The sequence below is a fragment of the Bufo bufo genome, chromosome 5 (genome assembly GCF_905171765.1).
Source record: "Bufo bufo chromosome 5, aBufBuf1.1, whole genome shotgun sequence".
Classification (NCBI taxonomy): Eukaryota; Metazoa; Chordata; class Amphibia; order Anura; family Bufonidae; genus Bufo; species Bufo bufo.
The window spans coordinates 529,441,289-529,459,491 of record NC_053393.1 but is presented as its reverse complement, the minus strand read 5'-3'; the positions used below and the strand labels follow the sequence as shown (position 1 = coordinate 529,459,491).

The window sequence follows — 18,203 nt, the reverse complement described above, 5'->3', positions numbered from 1 at the left end:
CTGATCGGCATCCCAGCAGGGGGACATTTTGTGATCACCCTATAGTCAAGGGATTTTCCTAATAGGTAGAGAATGTCCAAGGTGTAGAACGTCTTTATGACAGTTTCCTTAATAATCAATGGGCCATCAATGTAATGCTAATATCAACTTGGTGCTTCAGGTTATGAGATGGGGGTCCTGCTATCTAACAAATCTTAGATTTTTCTCATGCTCTTATTCACCAGTAAGAACCACACCATTATTAAGTTTTTATTCTAGAATAAAAGTAAATAATTAGCTTTACAGACACATCTTTTATTAAAACAGTGCAACCCTAGTGCAACCCATTAGCAACATGTTATACTCAGGGTCAAGTTAGACTTTACAGTATATTTCAAGACATTCTTTGTGAGCGGAAAGCCCAAGGTTGATGCTAGTTCTCGCAGAGTGCAGTAGGAAATTAAATAAAGTCCTTCATCCAGTTTCCACACAGTGTAGCACTGGGTTGTATACATGTGCCAGGAGAGCCAAGAAAGACATCTACACCGTTGCTTGACTGAAGAAAACAGTCCTAAAGGTACTTAGGCAATGACACAACCACCTTTCTCCTTGAATGGGTTTTTGTCCTCTGGAATTCCCTTTACAAGGGGGTCTTCTCCAGAATTGCCTTCAATATAAGTCTTGATTTCTTCACACATTTTGGAAACCTTGGTAAGAAAAAAAAAAAAGATACTCAAGGTCAGATGGATGTAGGAATGTCCTCCTAAAGTTGTCATTTTCACAAATCTTATAATTTCAAGAAGTTTCCGTCTCAATTAATTTCACAAGCAGCTAATAATGAAAGCGTAACTTCACCAGAAATTCAGATGTCCCTTTGGTGACCTTCCCTATTTGACACTTACAGTGGTCCGGGAAGCTAAATATGTGAGTTGTGTTTCATAGTCTTAAAACTGGAGGTCTCATGGTCAACTGGGGGTACAAACGGGGCCAAAAAATAAATAAATCACTTTTTGTTTTAATCTAGTGGACTCCTAATATTTACAAGTTCTCCACTTTGTAGTCTCTACCTCATAACTCCCTAAATCCATTTTCCTGGACACCTACAGTCACAGGTTCTTTAATATTGATGTGAACTTCGGAGAACCCTGAATGTTCAGTGTATGAGTAGACTGAGATTTTGAGATGTCTTAATTTTTGCAGTGAATATAATGAGTGGTGTTTGAATGGATAATATAAGTGTCTATGGTAAATGTTATGACATAGGCCCTTGTGTCTACCAGTTCTCCAGTTTGTAGCCTCTACCTAACAGCTTCCCATATCTCAGCTTCCTGGACACCTTGTCTATCAATCCAATTCAGTCTTACTGAACAACTTCCCATGGTGGAATATAGCAAATCATCTTTGCATCAAAGTCCTTTGCAGTAGGGGGTTAAGGATCAATGCTCAGGTCTATGGCTGGGTTATTTGTGAGAATTCATTCTAGATATCTATAGATGCATCCAGGCCACTTGGTAAGAGATAACAACTACAGCAATAGCAGGAGATACAATGTATCAGAGGAGCCCGCTGCCACTTTTCCTGTGTGACCTGGTTTATTTTATGAAACGTATGTCAAAAAGAGGATGAGGATTGAGTTTTTACAGTAATAGGATTGTAGGTATGACTGTCATAATCCACACTATATACTATTATATCAGTAATCATCTGAAGCGTAAAGGAGGTCTTATATTTCTCTTGACCTCCAAACTATAAGCAAATATCTATCTATCTATCTATCTATCTATCTATTATCTATCATCTCATATCTATCTATCTATCATCTATCTATATATCTATCTATCTATTATCTATCTATCTATTATCTATATATCTATTATCCATCTATTATCTATTTATTATCTATTATCTATTTATCTATTATCTATCTATTATTTATCTATCTATCTATCTATCTATCTATCTCCTATCTATATATCTATCTATCTATCTATTATCCATCTATTATCTATTTATTATCTATTATCTATTTATCTATTATCTATCTATTATTTATCTATCTATCTATCTATCTATCTATCTATCTATCTATCTATCTATTATCCATCTATTATCTATCTATTATCTATTATCTATCTATCTATCTATCTTATATCTATCATCTATATATCTATTATCTATCTATTATCTATCTATCTATCTATCTGCTATCTATCATCTATCTATCTATCTATCTATCTATCTATCTATCTATCTATCTATCTATTATCCATCTATTATCTATCTATTATCTATTATCTATCTATCTATCTATCTATCTTATATCTATCATCTATATATCTATTATCTATCTATCTATCTATCTGCTATCTATCATCTATCTATCTTATATCTATCTATTATTTATCTATCTATTATCTATCTATCTATCTATCTATCTATCTATCTCATATCTATCTCATATCTATCTATCTATTATCTATCTCATATCTATCTATCTATCTATCTATCTATTTATCTATCTCATATCTATCTATCTATCTATCTATCTATCTATCTATCTATCTATCTATCTATCTCATATCTATCTCATATCTATCTCAAATATTTATTTATTTATTTATTTATTTCTCTCTCTATCCTAAACTGGTATATATATATGGATTATTGTATAGATATTATCTACTACTCATACATTTCCATACTTTTTCACCGCCTTTCTGTCCCAACTTCCATTCTTTCCCAGGAAAAGTCAAGCCATGAAGACATTTCCTAGGTGTTGACCCCAACTTGCTCCCCCCTTCACTTCCCAGGCTCACATGTCACTTGCTGAAAACCACCAAAACCTCCATTTATCTCTCAATACAGGAAAGGCAACCATACATCCTAGTCTGTGCTACTTTCTTTACATTGTATAGCTGCACTTTCGGGTGAAGCAGAGCTGACTTTGTTTTTAAGCAGGACGTGTTGTGATATCACAATATTATCTTTGTTTTTAGAGGACTGCAGGAAAACTTTTTGCAACTCAAAAATGTCTCCGGTTATACAGACAACGAAGAAGAAAATGATAAATACAGCTTTGCTACATCCGAATAAAAAGTTTGCAAGGGTCTTTCGACTTTTTTTTCTCAGTGTAAACTTTCCACTTACCAGTTGTCTCTCCAGTTTCACTTCTTTCTTGAGTTGTTCGACTTCCATTTTTAATTTATCTTTTTCTGTTAGATCTTCTATATTGATGACCGGCATTTTCTGATGGGGGAAAAAAGGTACAATATAGGCCGATGAAGCTTTTCTGGAACTGGTCATAGTATGTAGAGCTCTCTACATGAGGACTTACTTGTGCTTCAGCGGTCCGCTAGCTGAATTCCCTGAAGTAGCAGCTTCCTCTGCTACTGCCTCTTCTGTCTACCTTCCCCAAAGCCTCTAAAACAATAGCAGTTAGCTATTTTCTAAAGTAATCTGCATAATCTCAACTAATCTGATCTACTCATGCCGGTATCCGCCACATCACTGCTTTTCAAGTCCGCAGTCACTGAAAGTATGTGCCCCTCAGAAATTTACAATATGTATTACCTATTTTGCTTACTGCAAACAAGAAAAAATAAAAATAAAAATAAATAAAATACTAATTCAAATAAATTGCAATATAAAACAAATATAATAATAATAATTAATATAAATAATAAATGATGAAAGAAAATTAACAATAAATAAAATAATATAAACAATAGTACAACATTAATAAAATAATAATAATAATAATAATGAATAAAGTCTGAAATATAATAATAACAATAATAAAAAATAACAGTAAAAAATAACAAAGTAAGAATAACAATAATAAAATGGTAAAAATAAATTAAAATTAATTGCATTAAACAATAAAACAGCAGTAACTGACAAATAATTATAACAATATACATTTTTGTTCGTAATTTACAAATGTTTGTTTACTAGGATTTAAAGGGATGTCACCATCTGAAATGTCCCTTGTGTCACAAAGAGGGGGAGGGGATGGTGCACCACGGACTCCACCCACACCCCTGTCCCTGCCTACTTGCACTATCCGTCCTAGGTAACGGAGCACAACTGGGCGGCGTTCCCTAGCCTTAGTAAGTGCGGAGGGACAAACAAGACAGACAAACATAGAATGGTCAACAAGCCGAGTCAGAACCTGGAGGTAACAACAGTACCAGAAGATAAGCAAAGACGGGTCAAAAACAAGCCAAAGTCAAAAACTAGGAGAAGCGAAGCAGACACAATGAGCAAGCAAGGACGGAGACGATCAATGAGTCAGGAGTCAAAAGCCACGGAATTACACTAGGAACTCTGGATAGGACCTTATTCACAGGCAACCTGTGGTCAGCAGGTTGCCTGTATATATAGTGGGGAAGAGGAGTCATGTGACGTGGTCAGCGCCACATGACTCATTCCCAGTAAGAGGAGTCATGTGACGTGGCCAGCGCATGACTCATTCCCAGAAAGAGGAGTCATGTGACGTGGCCAGCGCCACATGACTGTCACGGAACCATGAACCAGACGTACAACAAGAGATAAGTGAAAATGAGAAGGCTTTATTGAAAATAAAGCTGTAAAGCAAAAGTCCAAACGGATGGTGAAACCGAGCAGAGTCTTTGCGAAGCCAGAGGTCAGGAACCAGAAGGGTAGTCAGACGAAGCCAGGATCAGGAACCAGCAGGGTAGTCAGACGAAGCCAGGATCAGGAACCAGCAGGGTAGTCAGACGAAGCCAGGATCAGGAACCAGCAGGGTAGTCAGACGAAGCCAGGATCAGGAACCAGCAGGGTAGTCAGACGAAGCCAGGATCAGGAACCAGAAGCAGCAGCAGTCTTAGAAGCATGTGAACACAAGAGGACCAAGCAAGGAACTGAAGCCACAGACCTCCTATATATATGAGCTAGGCATCCAGCTCCTCCCAGGGGAAGGAGGAGCCGCAGGGTGGAAGGCTACAAGAAACCCAGGACCCAAGATGGCCGCCAGCACATGTCAAACGAAGGAGAGCAGCAAGCAGGTAAGACCATGACAGTACCTCCCCCTCAAGGGCCCCTCCTCCGCGGAGCACAAAACGGTTTCTGAGGGAAGCGTGCGTGGAAGGCTCGGAGCAAGGCAGGAGCATGGACATCTGCGGAGGGAACCCAGGAACGCTCCTCTGGACCATAACCACGCCAATGGACCAAAAACTGCAACCGACCGCGGACCAGGCGTGAGTCCAGGATATTGCTCACCTCATATTCCTCACGATTGCCCACTTGGACCGGACGAGGCCGAGGAACCGAGGAAGTGAAACGATTACACACCAGTGGCTTCAACAGGGAGACATGAAACACGTTGGAGATCCGCATGCCAGGAGGAAGCGCAAGGGCATAGGCTACCGGGTTTACCCTGCGAAGCACTCGGAAGGGACCAACAAAGCGAGGCGCCAGCTTGGGAGTGGGCACTCGAAGGTTGAGGTTGCGGGTGGACAACCATACACGGTCTCCGACCTGGTAGGAAGGAGCAGGCGCTCGTCTGCGATCAGCCTGGAATCTCTGGCGCTGCGCAGAGACCTCAAGGGACTTCTGGATCTGTACCCAAGAAGCACGTAGGACGGAAAGGTGATCCTCCACAGCCGGAATATCCTGGGGAGAGAATACCTCCGGTAACACGGCAGGTTGGAACCCATAATTGGCCATGAAGGGAGACGTCCCAGAGGAAGAGTTCACCGCCGTGTTCCTGGCAAACTCAGCCCAAGGCAGGAGGTCAACCCAATTGTCTTGGTGATCGGAGACATAGCAACGAAGGAATTGCTCCAAGGCCTGATTGGATCGTTCTGCGGCCCCATTGGACTGAGGGTGGTAGGCCGAGGAGAAGGAGAGATGAATCCCCAACTGGGAGCAAAAGGCGCGCCAGAACCTGGACACAAACTGACTCCCCCGATCCGACACAATCTCCTTAGGCAAACCGTGCAACCGGAAGACCTCCCTGGCAAAAATCGTGGCCAACTCTTGTGCAGAGGGTAACTTCTTGAGAGGAACACAGTGGCACATTTTGGAAAACCGATCCACAATCATGAGAATGACCGTATGGCCTCGGGATGCAGGGAGGTCCACAATGAAATCCATCCCCAGGTGTGACCATGGGCGCTCCCCGGTGGCTATGGGTTGCAGAAGGCCCAACGGAAGGTGCCGAAGGGACTTACTCTGGGCACAAACGGAGCATGCCGCTACATATGCGGCGATGTCGGAACGTAGGGAAGGCCACCAGAACAGACGTGAAACAGCCCAGGACAGCTGATTCTTTCCAGGATGCCCCGCGGTCTTGGAGTTATGGTAGGTTCGCAACAACCGAGTGCGCAACTCCTCAGGCACAAAACATCTGCCGTTGGGTCTCCCAGAGGGAGCACCAGATTGAGCCGCCAAAATCTGCTCACCCAGGGGAGAGGTCAGGCTGGTGCGAATGGCGGCCAGGATCTGATTCGGAGGTATGACCGAAGTCGGAATCGACTCCTCCCTGGACAGCTCGGAGTACTGCCGTGATAAGGCATCCGCCCTGATGTTCTTGGAACCGGGTAGGTAGGAGACCACGTAATTAAAACGTGACAAGAACAGAGCCCATCTGGCCTGACGTGGTGTCAATCTCTTGGCCTCAGAAAGGTAGGTCAGATTCTTGTGGTCCGTCAGGATGAGAACCGGAACCACCGAACCCTCGAGCAAGTGCCTCCATTCTTTAAGGGCCTGCATGATGGCCAATAACTCCCTGTCACCAATCTGATAGTTGCACTCCGCGGAAGACAGTTTCCGGGAGTAAAACCCACAAGGAAGCAGAGGACCCTCTGGTGTTCTACGCTGAGACAGAAGGGCGCCTACTCCCGTCTCAGACGCGTCCACCTCGAGGACAAAGGGCAACCCAGGGTTGGGATGCGACAGAATCGGAGCCGACACAAAGGCGGACTTTAGGGCCTCAAAAGCTCGGATGGCCTCGAGCGGCCAGACCTGGGAATTACTGCCCTTCCTGGTCAGATCCGTGAGAGGCTTGGCCAGCATGGAAAAGTCCCTGATGAACTTCCGATAATAATTGGCGAAGCCCAAAAAGCGCTGCAGGGAACGAAGACCACTGGGCTGGGGCCACTGTAAGACAGCCGAAACCTTCTCAGGATCCATGGAGAACCCCTCAGCGGAAATGATGTAACCTAAGAAGGTTACCTGGGATCGGTGAAATTCGCATTTCTCAGGCTTACCGAACAGCTTGTTCTCTCGTAACCGTTGCAACACTCGTCTGACATCCAGAATGTGGGCCTCCATGGATTCAGAATATACCAAGATGTCATCCAAATAGACTACCACACACTGCTGCAACAGGTCACGGAAAACATCGTTGATGAATTCCTGAAAGACTGCGGGCGCATTGCACAACCCAAAGGGCATAACCAAGGATTCGTAATGACCGGTCCTGGTGTTAAACGCGGTCTTCCACTCATCGCCCGCCTTGATCCTTACCAGGTTATATGCCGCCCTCAGGTCGAGTTTGGTAAAGACCGTGGCCCCTTTAAGGCGATCGAACAGCTCGGAAATCAAGGGTATCGGGTAAGCGTTCTTGATCGTGATGCGATTGAGACCCCTGTAATCGATGCAAGGCCTCAACTCACCGCCCTTCTTTTTCACAAAGAAAAATCCAGCCCCTGCCGGGGACGAAGATTTGCGAATGTGTCCGCGTGAAAGCGCCTCCCTCACGTACTCCTCCATGGCCTCATTCTCCGCTACCGACAGTGGATAGACTTTGCCACGAGGAGGAACGGCACCAGATTGTAACTCTATGGCACAATCGTATGGGCGGTGCGGAGGTAGGGCAACCGCGCGCACCTTATCGAATACTTCCCGGTACTCCTCGTATTCAGGAGGCAACAGAGAGTCCGAGGAAGTACACAGCAACTTGACAGACCCATGGATGCAACTAGCCCCACACTGCGGTGACCACGAGAGGATCTCGACCGATCTCCAATCGAAAGTCGGATTATGCTTCTGGAGCCAGGGGTACCCCAAGACCACCGAGTAGTGTGGAGACGAAATAACCTGGAGGCAGACCGACTCTCTGTGAACGGCACCAATGGCTATCCCCACTGGAAGGGTCTCATGAGTCACGTGTGGCGGCAGAAGGGGTCTGCTGTCTATCGCCTCAAGAGCCAGTGGGGAACCTCGAGCCTGCAGAGGAATGGAATTGGCGGCAGCGAACACACTATCAATGAACAAACCACCAGCACCAGAGTCCACCAACGCCTGGGTCGTCACCGAGCCCCCGACCCAGGAGAGGACAACAGTGATCAGTGGTTTGTCAACACGGGAAACCGGGGACGAGGAGACTCCACCCAAGATCTGCCCCCGACAGGATCTCAGGGTACGAGCGGAACCATGAACCAGACGTACAACAAGAGATAAGTGAAAATGAGAAAGCTTTATTGAAAATAAAGCTGTAAAGCAAAAGTCCAAACGGATGGTGAAACCGAGCAGAGTCTTTGCGAAGCCAGAGGTCAGGAACCAGAAGGGTAGTCAGACGAAGCCAGGATCAGGAACCAGCAGGGTAGTCAGACGAAGCCAGGATCAGGAACCAGCAGGGTAGTCAGACGAAGCCAGGATCAGGAACCAGCAGGGTAGTCAGACGAAGCCAGGATCAGGAACCAGCAGGGTAGTCAGACGAAGCCAGGATCAGGAACCAGAAGCAGCAGCAGTCTTAGAAGCATGTGAACACAAGAGGACCAAGCAAGGAACTGAAGCCACAGACCTCCTATATATATGAGCTAGGCATCCAGCTCCTCCCAGGGGAAGGAGGAGCCGCAGGGTGGAAGGCTACAAGAAACCCAGGACCCAAGATGGCCGCCAGCACATGTCAAACGAAGGAGAGCAGCAAGCAGGTAAGACCATGACAATGACTCATTCCCCTGCAACCAGCCGAGCGCCGAGTGCTCCTTACAGTTGCTATGGGAGTGGAGGACGCCGACCATGCTAAGGAGGTGAGTGCGGCCGGGTCCTCCCCGCCCCCCGTTGCTGTGGAGAGGAGGATGCAGCGCACGTCCTCGCACCGTACTAGCCGCAGGGCGCCGGCGGCACTGAGGGGGGGAAATGTGAAGCCGGCACCCCGTGACAGTACCCCCACTTTTTTTGAGGGGCCACTGGACCCAAAGTCACCGGAGATGGTTTGGCAGGATGATCATGATGAAACTTCTTAATCAACCTAGTAGCATGAATCCGATTAACTGGTACCCAGGACCTTTCCTCAGGTCCATAACCTTTCCAATGAACCAGGTATTGAAATGAGTTTTGAAGTCTCCTGACGTCAATGATTTTAGAAATGACAAATTCATTTTGATCATTCACCTGTACCGGGGGAGGGGCTGCCTGCGATGGAATTACAGGCGAAACATATTTCTTAAGCAATGATTTGTGAAATACATTGTGAATACGGAACAAATCTGGCAGCTTCAACCTAAAAGATAAGGGATTAATAACATCGAGGATCTCATATGGACCAATAAAACGTGATTCAAACTTCCTGGACGACACCTTTAGCGACACATTTTTGATGGACAGCCAAACCTTTTCTCCGACCTGAAAGTCCACCCCTCGGGAACGCTTCCTATTAGCCTTAATTCTCTGATCCTCCTGAGCTTTTTTCAGGTTCAGTTGAACCCGAGCCCGGACTGTGCACAGTTCTGACGTTACCCTATCAGCTTCAGGGTTAGGTGAAGGAACAAATGAACCAGAATTAAATCGAGGGTGGAAACCAAAATTTCAGAAAAACTGAGACACCCCAGTGGAAGAGTTCACATGGTTATTAATGGCGAACTCCGCCATTTATTATACCTAATGAAATGTATTTGGGAATATTTTTTACAATAAAGTAATTTTAAGTAATTTTATTTTCAGAATTCCCAGAGAGCCCCTTTAAGGTCTTGGAGACCTAGATAAGACTTGTAGCTGGACAAGGGTATCAGTTGCAGTAAGTAGTTTCCAACGGACCTTAAATTAGGTCATATGAGCATCATGTCCTAATCCAGTTAAGAAGTAGACTGTGCAATCCAGATTAGTACAAAAACAAATATAGCCTGACGTGTTTGTAAATCTGCTACAGGGTTGCTGTTAAGTGTATAAATCACATATGTTCCATTCTTATATTATAGATGGATAGAGATAGATAATTGATAGAAAATTAATATATAGATAGATAATTCATACATAGATATTGGTGTAGAGCAAAAAATCTGGCAGCACTACATCCAACTTGAACAAAAAAGGGTGCATGCCCGAAGGGACTAGACTATTGCCCAGTACACAAAGTAGCAAAAAGGCAGCACTCAAAAATCAGCAAAAAATGAAGAAAATGCTTTTATTTACCCATGTGGATACGCGACGTTTCGGCTCAACACTAGAGCCTTTCTCAAGCAGTTATACATGTGAACAGATCAGATACAGTATATATACACTGCTCAAAAAAATAAAGGGAACACTTAAACAACACAATGTAACTCCAAGTCAATCACACTTCTGTGAAATCAAACTGTCCACTTAGGAGGCAATACTGAGTGACAATCAATTTCACATGCTGTTGTGCAAATGGGATAGACAACAGGTGGAAATTATAAGCAATTAGCAAGACACCCCCAATAAAGGAGTGGTTCTGCAGGTGGTGACCACAGACCACTTCTCAGTTCCTATGCTTCCTGGCTGATGTTTTGGTTACTTTTGAATGCTGGCGGTGCTTTCACTCTAGTGGTAGCATGAGACGGAGTCTACAACCCACACAAGTGGCTCAGGTAGTGCAGCTTATCCAGGATGGCACATTAATGCGAGCTGTGGCAAGAAGGTTTGCTGTGTCTGTCAGCGTAGTGTCCAGAGCATGGAGGCACTACCAGGAGACAGGCCAGTATATCAGGAGACGTGGAGGAGGCCGTAGCAGAGCAACAACCCAGCAGCAGGACCGCTACCTCCGCCTTTGTGCAAGGAGGAACAGGAGGAGCACTTCCAGAGCCCTGCAAAATGACCTCCAGCAGGCCACAAATGTGCATGTGTCTGCTCAAACGGTCAGAAACAGACTCTATGAGGGTGATATGAGGGCCCGACGTCCACAGGTGGGGGTTGTGCTTACAGCCCAACACCGTGCAGGACGTTTGGCATTTGCCAGAGAACACCAAGATTGGCAAATTCGCCACTGGCGCCCTGTGCTCTTCACAGATGAAAGCAGGTTCACACTGAGCACATGTGACAGATGTGACAGAGTCTGGAGACGCCGTGGAGAACGTTCTGCTGCCATAACATCCTTCAGCATGACCGGTTTGGCATTGGGTCAGTAATGGTGTGGGGTGACATTTCTTTGGAGGGCCGCTCAGCCCTCCATGTGCTCGCCAGAGGTAGCCTGACTGCCATTAGGTACCGAGATGAGATCCTCAGACCCCTTGTGAGACCATATGCTGGTGCGGTTGGCCCTGGGTTCCTCCTAATGCAAGACAATGCTAGACCTCATGTGGCTGGAGTGTGTCAGCAGTTCCTGCAAGACGAAGGCATTGATGCTATGGACTGGCCCGCCCGTTCCCCAGACCTGAATCCAATTGAGCACATCTGGGACATCATGTCTCGCTCTATCCACCAACGTCACATTGCACCACAGACTGTCCAGGAGTTGGCAGATGCTTTAGTCCAAGTCTGGGAGGAGATCCCTCAGGAGACCGTCCGCCATCTCATCAGGAGCATGCACAGGCATTGTAGGGAGGTCATACAGGCACGTGAAGGCCACACACACTACTGAGCCTCATTTTGACTTGTTTTAAGGACATTACATCAAAGTTGGATCAGCCTGTAGTGTGTTTTTCCACTTTAATTTTGAGTGTGACTCCAAATCCAGACCTCTATGGGTTGAAAAATTTGATTTCCATTTTTTAATTTTTGTGTGATTTGTGTGAAGTATTTCAGAAGAATATTTAATTAATTCAGATCTAGGATGTGTTATTTTTGTGTTCCCTTCATTTTTTTGAGCAGTGTATATATATATATATATATATATATATATATATACACACACACACTCACCTAAAGAATTATTAGGAACACCATACTAATACGGTGTTGGACCCCCTTTTGCCTTCAGAACTGCCTTAATTCTACGTGGCATTGATTCCACAAGGTGCTGATAGCATTCTTTAGAAATGTTGGCCCATATTGATAGGATAGCATCTTGCAGTTGATGGAGATTTGAGGGATGCACATCCAGGGCACGAAGCTCCCGTTCCACCACATCCCAAAGATGCTCTATTGGGTTGAGACCTGGTGACTGTGGGGACCATTTTAGTACAGTGAACTCATTGTCATGTTCAAGAAACCAATTTGAAATGATTTGAGCTTTGTGACATGGTGCATTATCCTGCTGGAAGTAGCCATCAGAGGATGGGTACATGTTCTCATTCTGTTTACGCCAAATTTGGACTCTACCATTTGAATGTCTCAACAGAAATCGAGATTAATCAGACCAGGCAACATTTTTCCAGTCTTCAACAGTCCAATTTTGGTGAGCTCGTGCAAATTGTAGCCTCTTTTTCCTATTTGTAGTGGAGATGAGTGGTACCCGGTTGGGGTCTTCTGCTGTTGTAGCCCATCCGCCTCAAGGTTGTGCGTGTTGTGGCTTCACAAATGCTTTGCTGCATACCTCGGTTGTAACGAGTGGTTATTTCAGTCAACGTTGCTCTACTATCAGCTTGAATCAGTCGGCCCATTCTCCTCTGACCTCTAGCATCCACAAGGAATTTTTGCCCACAGGACTGGCGCATACTGGATGTTTTTCCCTTTTCACACCATTCTTTGTAAACCCTAGAAATGGTTGTGCGTGAAAATCCCAGTAACTGAGCAGATTGTGAAATACTCAGACCGGCCCGTCTGGCACCAACAACCATGCCACGCTCAAAATTGCTTAAATCACCTTTCTTTCCCATTCTGACATTCAGTTTGGAGTTCAGGAGATTGTCTTGACCAGGACCACCCCCCTAAATGCATTGAAGCAACTGCCATGTGATTGGTTGACTAGATAATTGCATTAATGAGAAATAGAACAGGTGTTCCGAATAATTATTTAGGTGAGTGTATACACTGCTCAAAAAAATAAAGGGAACACTTAAACAACACAATGTAACTCCAAGTCAATAACACTTCTGTGAAATCAAACTGTCCACTTAGGAAGCAACACTGAGTGACAATCAATTTAACATGCTGTTGTGCAAATGGGATAGACAACAGGTGGAAATTATAGGCAATTAGCAAGACACCCCCAATAAAGGAGTGGTTCTGCAGGTGGTGACCACAGACACTTCTCAGTTCCTATGCTTCCTGGCTGATGTTTTGGTCACTTTTGAATGCTGGCGGTGCTTTCACTCTAGTGGTAGCATGAGACGGAGTCTACAACCCACACAAGTGGCTCAGGTAGTGCAGCTTATCCAGGATGGCACATCAATGCGCGCTGTGGCAAGAAGGTTTTCTGTGTCTGTCAGCGTAGTGTCCAGAGCATGGAGGCGCTACCAGGAGACAGGCCAGTACATCAGGAGACGTGGAGGAGGCCGTAGGAGGGCAACAACCCAGCAGCAGGACCGCTACCTCCGCCTTTGTGCAAGGAGGAACAGGAGGAGCACTGCCAGAGCCCTGCAAAATGACCTCCAGCAGGCCACAAATGTGCATGTGTCTGCTCAAACGGTCAGAAACAGACTCTATGAGGGTGATATGAGGGCCCGACGTCCACAGGTGGGGGTTGTGCTTACAGCCCAACACCATGCAGGACGTTTGGCATTTGCCAGAGAACACCAAGATTGGCAAATTCGCCACTGGTGCCCTGTGCTCTTCACAGATGAAAGCAGGTTCACACTGAGCACATGTGACAGACGTGACAGAGTCTTGAGACGCCGTGGAGAACGTTCTGCTGCCTGCAACATCCTCCAGCATGACTGGTTTGGCATTGGGACAGTAATGGTGTGGGGTGGCATTTCTTTGGAGGGCCGCACAGCCCTCCATGTGCTCGCCAGAGGTAGCCTGACTGCCATTAGGTACCGAGATGAGATCCTCAGACACCTTGTGAGACCATATGCTGGTGCGGATGGCCCTGGGTTCCTCCTAATGCAAGACAATGCTAGACCTCATGTGGCTGGAGTGTGTCAGCAGTTCCTGCAAGATGAAGGCATTGATGCTATGGACTGGCCCGCCCGTTCCCCAGACCTGAATCCAATTGAGCACATCTGGGACATCATGTCTCGCTCTATCCACCAACGTCACGTTGCACCACAGACTGTCCAGGAGTTGGCAGATGCTTTAGTCCAGGTCTGGGAGGAGATCCCTCAGGAGACCGTCCGCCACCTCATCAGGAGCATCCACAGGGTTGTAGGGAGGTCATACAGGCACGTGGAGGCCACACACACTACTGAGCCTCATTTTGACTTGTTTTAAGGACATTACATCAAAGTTGGATCAGCCTGTAGTGTGTTTTTCCACTTTAATTTTGAGTGGGACTCCAAATCCAGACCTCCATGGGTTGAAAAATTTGATTTCCATTTTTTTATTTTTGTGTGATTTTTTTGTCAGCACATTCAACTATGTAAAGAACAAAGTATTTCAGAAGAATATTTAATTAATTCAGATCTAGGATGTGTTATTTTTGTGTTCCCTTTATTTTTTTGAGCAGTGTATATATACACAAAGTGCATGTGCAATGAAACATGAATCAATATACATAATTAAACATAAAAAACAAAAGTAAAGTGCTAAAGGTACCATAAAAAGTGCATGGTGCCATAGTACATCATAATGTATTTATACAATTGTGCACATAATTATCGGCGTGCACACATGTTGTTTGTCTCCTGGTGAGCCTAATCTTTTGATCTATTCATTTAACAATCATTTGCATATGAAATATACAGGTGTAATCATATTTTGTAATGTATATTAATCATGGTATTATGTGATTTGGTGTACTCATCTATTATGTATTATGTATATTGATAAGATAATTATGTGCACAATTGTATGAATACATAATGATGTACTGTGGCACGACGCACTTTTTATGGCACTTTTAGCACTTTACTTTAGTTTTTTATGTTTAATTATGTATATTGATTAATGATTCATTGCACATTCACTTTACATATACATTGGATATAAAAAGTCTACACACCCCTGTTAAAATGTCAGGTTTCTGTGCAGTAAAAAAAATGAGACAAAGATAAATCATTTCAGAACTTTTTCCACCTTTTAATGTGACCTATAAACTGTACAACTCAATTGAAAAACAAACTGAAATCTTTTAGGTGGAGGGAAGAAAACAAAAAAAATCTAAAATAATGTGGTTGCATAAGTGTGCACACCCTCTTATAACTGGGGATGTAGCTGTGTTCAGAATTAAGCAATCACATTCACAATCATGTTAAATAGGAGTCGGCATACTCCGGCCATCATTTAAAATGCCTCTGATTAACCCCAAATAAGGTCTAGTTGGTCGTTCCTGAAATTTTCTTAGTCGCATCCCACAGCAAAAGCTATGGTCCAACAGTGACATTACCAAAAACTGGACGTCCCTCCAAAATTTATGAAAAGACGAGAAGAAAACTGGTCTGGGAGGTGACCAAGAGGCCTACAGCAACATTAAAGGAGCTGCAGGAATATCTGGCAAGTCCTGGCTGTGTGGTACATGTGACAACAATCTCCCGTATTCTTCATATGTCTGGGCTATGGGCAGTGGCGTAACTAGAGTGTTATGGGCCCCAGTGCAAACTTTGGATCGGGGCCCCCCCCCCCCTTTTTACAAAGAAGCGGCAGATTTTCTTACGAAGGGCTCTTTCCCTTGTGGTTAGTCCGCTGCGTGAATGAGGGCCAAGCTCCATTCCGGACAGCAGAGACACGGAGCAGTAACATGATTGATAATGCTCCGTGCCTCTCTGTGACCTTTTTACTACAAAATCACAGTGAGATAAAGTGGTCATTGTATCAATTATGTTACTGCTCCGTGTCTCTGCTGTCCGGAGCGGGGCTTGGCACTCTTTCACACAGCGGATTAGCCACACGGGATCCGCTCGTGTTAAAGAGCCCTAAGCCCAATGCATGGCTACACTAACCCAGTCCTAATAAAATCTGGTCCTACCTCATCCAGGGTGTCGCTGGCTTCGGCGTGATATCCACTGGATCCAGAACAAGGTCCCTGTGGTGATAGAGAAAAAAATGAATAATCACATAAGGAAGGGATGGTGACTGCCCCTATGAAATCACCAGCAGGGGGCGCTGTGCTGGCCTGGTAGACTGAGCTATGCCAATGTATAGCAGGGTAATTTAGGACATTTCCCCTAAGTTCTACCACACAGTACTAATGCCCACATTGTGGCCCCTCACAGTACTAATGCCCACCTTGTGGCCTTTCACAGTAATTAAGCCCACCTTTGTTCCTGTCACAGTAGTTATGCCCAGATATGTGCCCCCTAACAGTAGATATGCCAAATATGTGCCCCCTAACAGTAGTTATGCCAAATATGTGCCCCCTCACGGTATTTATGCCAGATATGTGCCCCCTTCACAGTAGTTATGCCCAGATATGTGCCCCCTTCACAGTGGATATGCCCAGATATGTGCCCCTCACAGTGGATATGCCCAGATATGTGCCCCTCACAGTGGATATAGCAAGATATGTGCCCCTCACAGTAGTATTGGCCAGATATGTTCCCCCTCACAGTAGTTATGACCAGATATGTGCCCCCTCACAGTAGTTATGCCAGATTATTTGCCCCTCACAGTAATGACCAGATACGTGCCCCCCTACAGTGGTTATGCTAGATTATGTGCCCCTCACATTAGATATGCCCACATATGTACCCCTCACAGTGGTTATGCCAGATTATGTGCCCCCCCTCACAGTAGTTGATATATGTGCCCCCTCATAGTAATGCCTTTATATGTGCCCCCCTCACAGTAGTTATGACAGATTAGGTGCCCCCTCAGTAGAGATGCACACTTTTGTGCCCCCCCTTCCCCTTTGCCCCCAGTCTGCAAAAAAAAAAAAAAACATACTTACCCTCTTCCCTGATGTTTCACTGCCACACTCACATCGCGCTGCTGGCTGTACTGAAGGCAGTTTCCCGGGCCTTCAGAGCTCCTCCCACAGCCAGCAGCGCGATGTGCGGCAAGCAGAGGGAGCGCTAGAGCTCCTGCTTCACTGATGATCTGGAGACAGCCCGGCAGTGACAAGAACTGCCGGGCCGAGTGTATATGAGTGAGTGCGCGCGTCCCCCCTCTTCCTCCTCCCCCTCTCTGCGCAAACCTCCCCCACCTTGCCTCATAATATTAAACGTGTAATGGAGCGCCCTGACGGGGCTGGCATTGTCACTGTACTTCATGCCGGGCCCCGTCACAGATCTTCATTACATGTTAGTACAGCGGGCCCCCTCCCCCCGTCGGGCCCGGTCGCAGTCGCACCCCCTGCGACCGCGATCGTTACGCCCCTGGCTATGGGGTAGAGTGGCAGACGAAAGCCTTTTCTTACAAAGAAAAACATCCAAGCCAGGCTACATTTTGCAAAAACACATCTGAAGTCTCCCAAAAGCATGTGGGAAAAGGTGTTATGGTCTGATGAAACCAAGGTTAAACTTTTTGGCCACAATTCCAAAAGATATGTTTGGCGCAAAAACAACACTGCACATCACCAAAAGAACCCCATACCCACAGTGAAGCATGGTGGTGGCAGCATCATGCCAAGGGGCTGTTCTTCTTCAGCTGGAACTGGGGCCTTAGTTAAGCTAGATGGGATTATGAACAGTTCCAAATACCAGTCAATATTGGCACAAAACCTTCAGGCTTCTGCTAGAAAGCTGAACATGAAGAGGAACTTCATCTTTCAGCATGACAACAACCCAAAGCATACATCCAAATCAACAAAGGAATGGCTTCACCAGAAGAAGATTAAAGTTTTGGAATGGCCCAGCAAGAGCCCAGACCTGAATCCGATTGAAAATCTGTGGGGTGATCTGAAGAGGGCTGTGCCCAGGAGATGCCCTCGCAATCCGACAGATTTGGAGTGTTTTTGCAAAGAAGAGTGGGCAAATCTTGCCAAGTCAAAATGTGCCATGCTGATAGACTCATACCAAAAAGACTGAGGGCTGTAATAAAATCAAAAGGTGCTTCAACAAAGTATTAGTTTAAAGAGGACCTTTCACTAGATTAAAAAA

The 18,203-nt window shown here is 45.3% G+C and overlaps 1 protein-coding gene across 3 annotated transcripts in view; it reads right to left on the bottom strand.

Moving 5' to 3' along the window:
* Positions 1-250: 250 nt before the first annotated feature.
* The window catches only part of GNGT1 (G protein subunit gamma transducin 1), a 56,780-nt gene continuing 38,827 nt past the window's right edge, over positions 251-18,203 (bottom strand). The window contains exons 1-3 of one of the 3 annotated variants that reach the window (XM_040433142.1): positions 3,314-3,440; positions 3,127-3,225; positions 254-686 (exon numbers count right to left, since the gene is read on the bottom strand). In XM_040433142.1, coding sequence (XP_040289076.1) covers positions 561-686; positions 3,127-3,222 — 222 coding nt within the window. In that variant the 5' untranslated portion in view covers positions 3,223-3,225; positions 3,314-3,440 and the 3' untranslated portion in view covers positions 254-560. Of the gene's footprint in view, positions 687-3,126; positions 3,283-3,313; positions 3,441-18,203 lie in introns of those variants that run through there. The other 2 variants (XM_040433140.1, XM_040433141.1) reach the window with 2 other exon arrangements.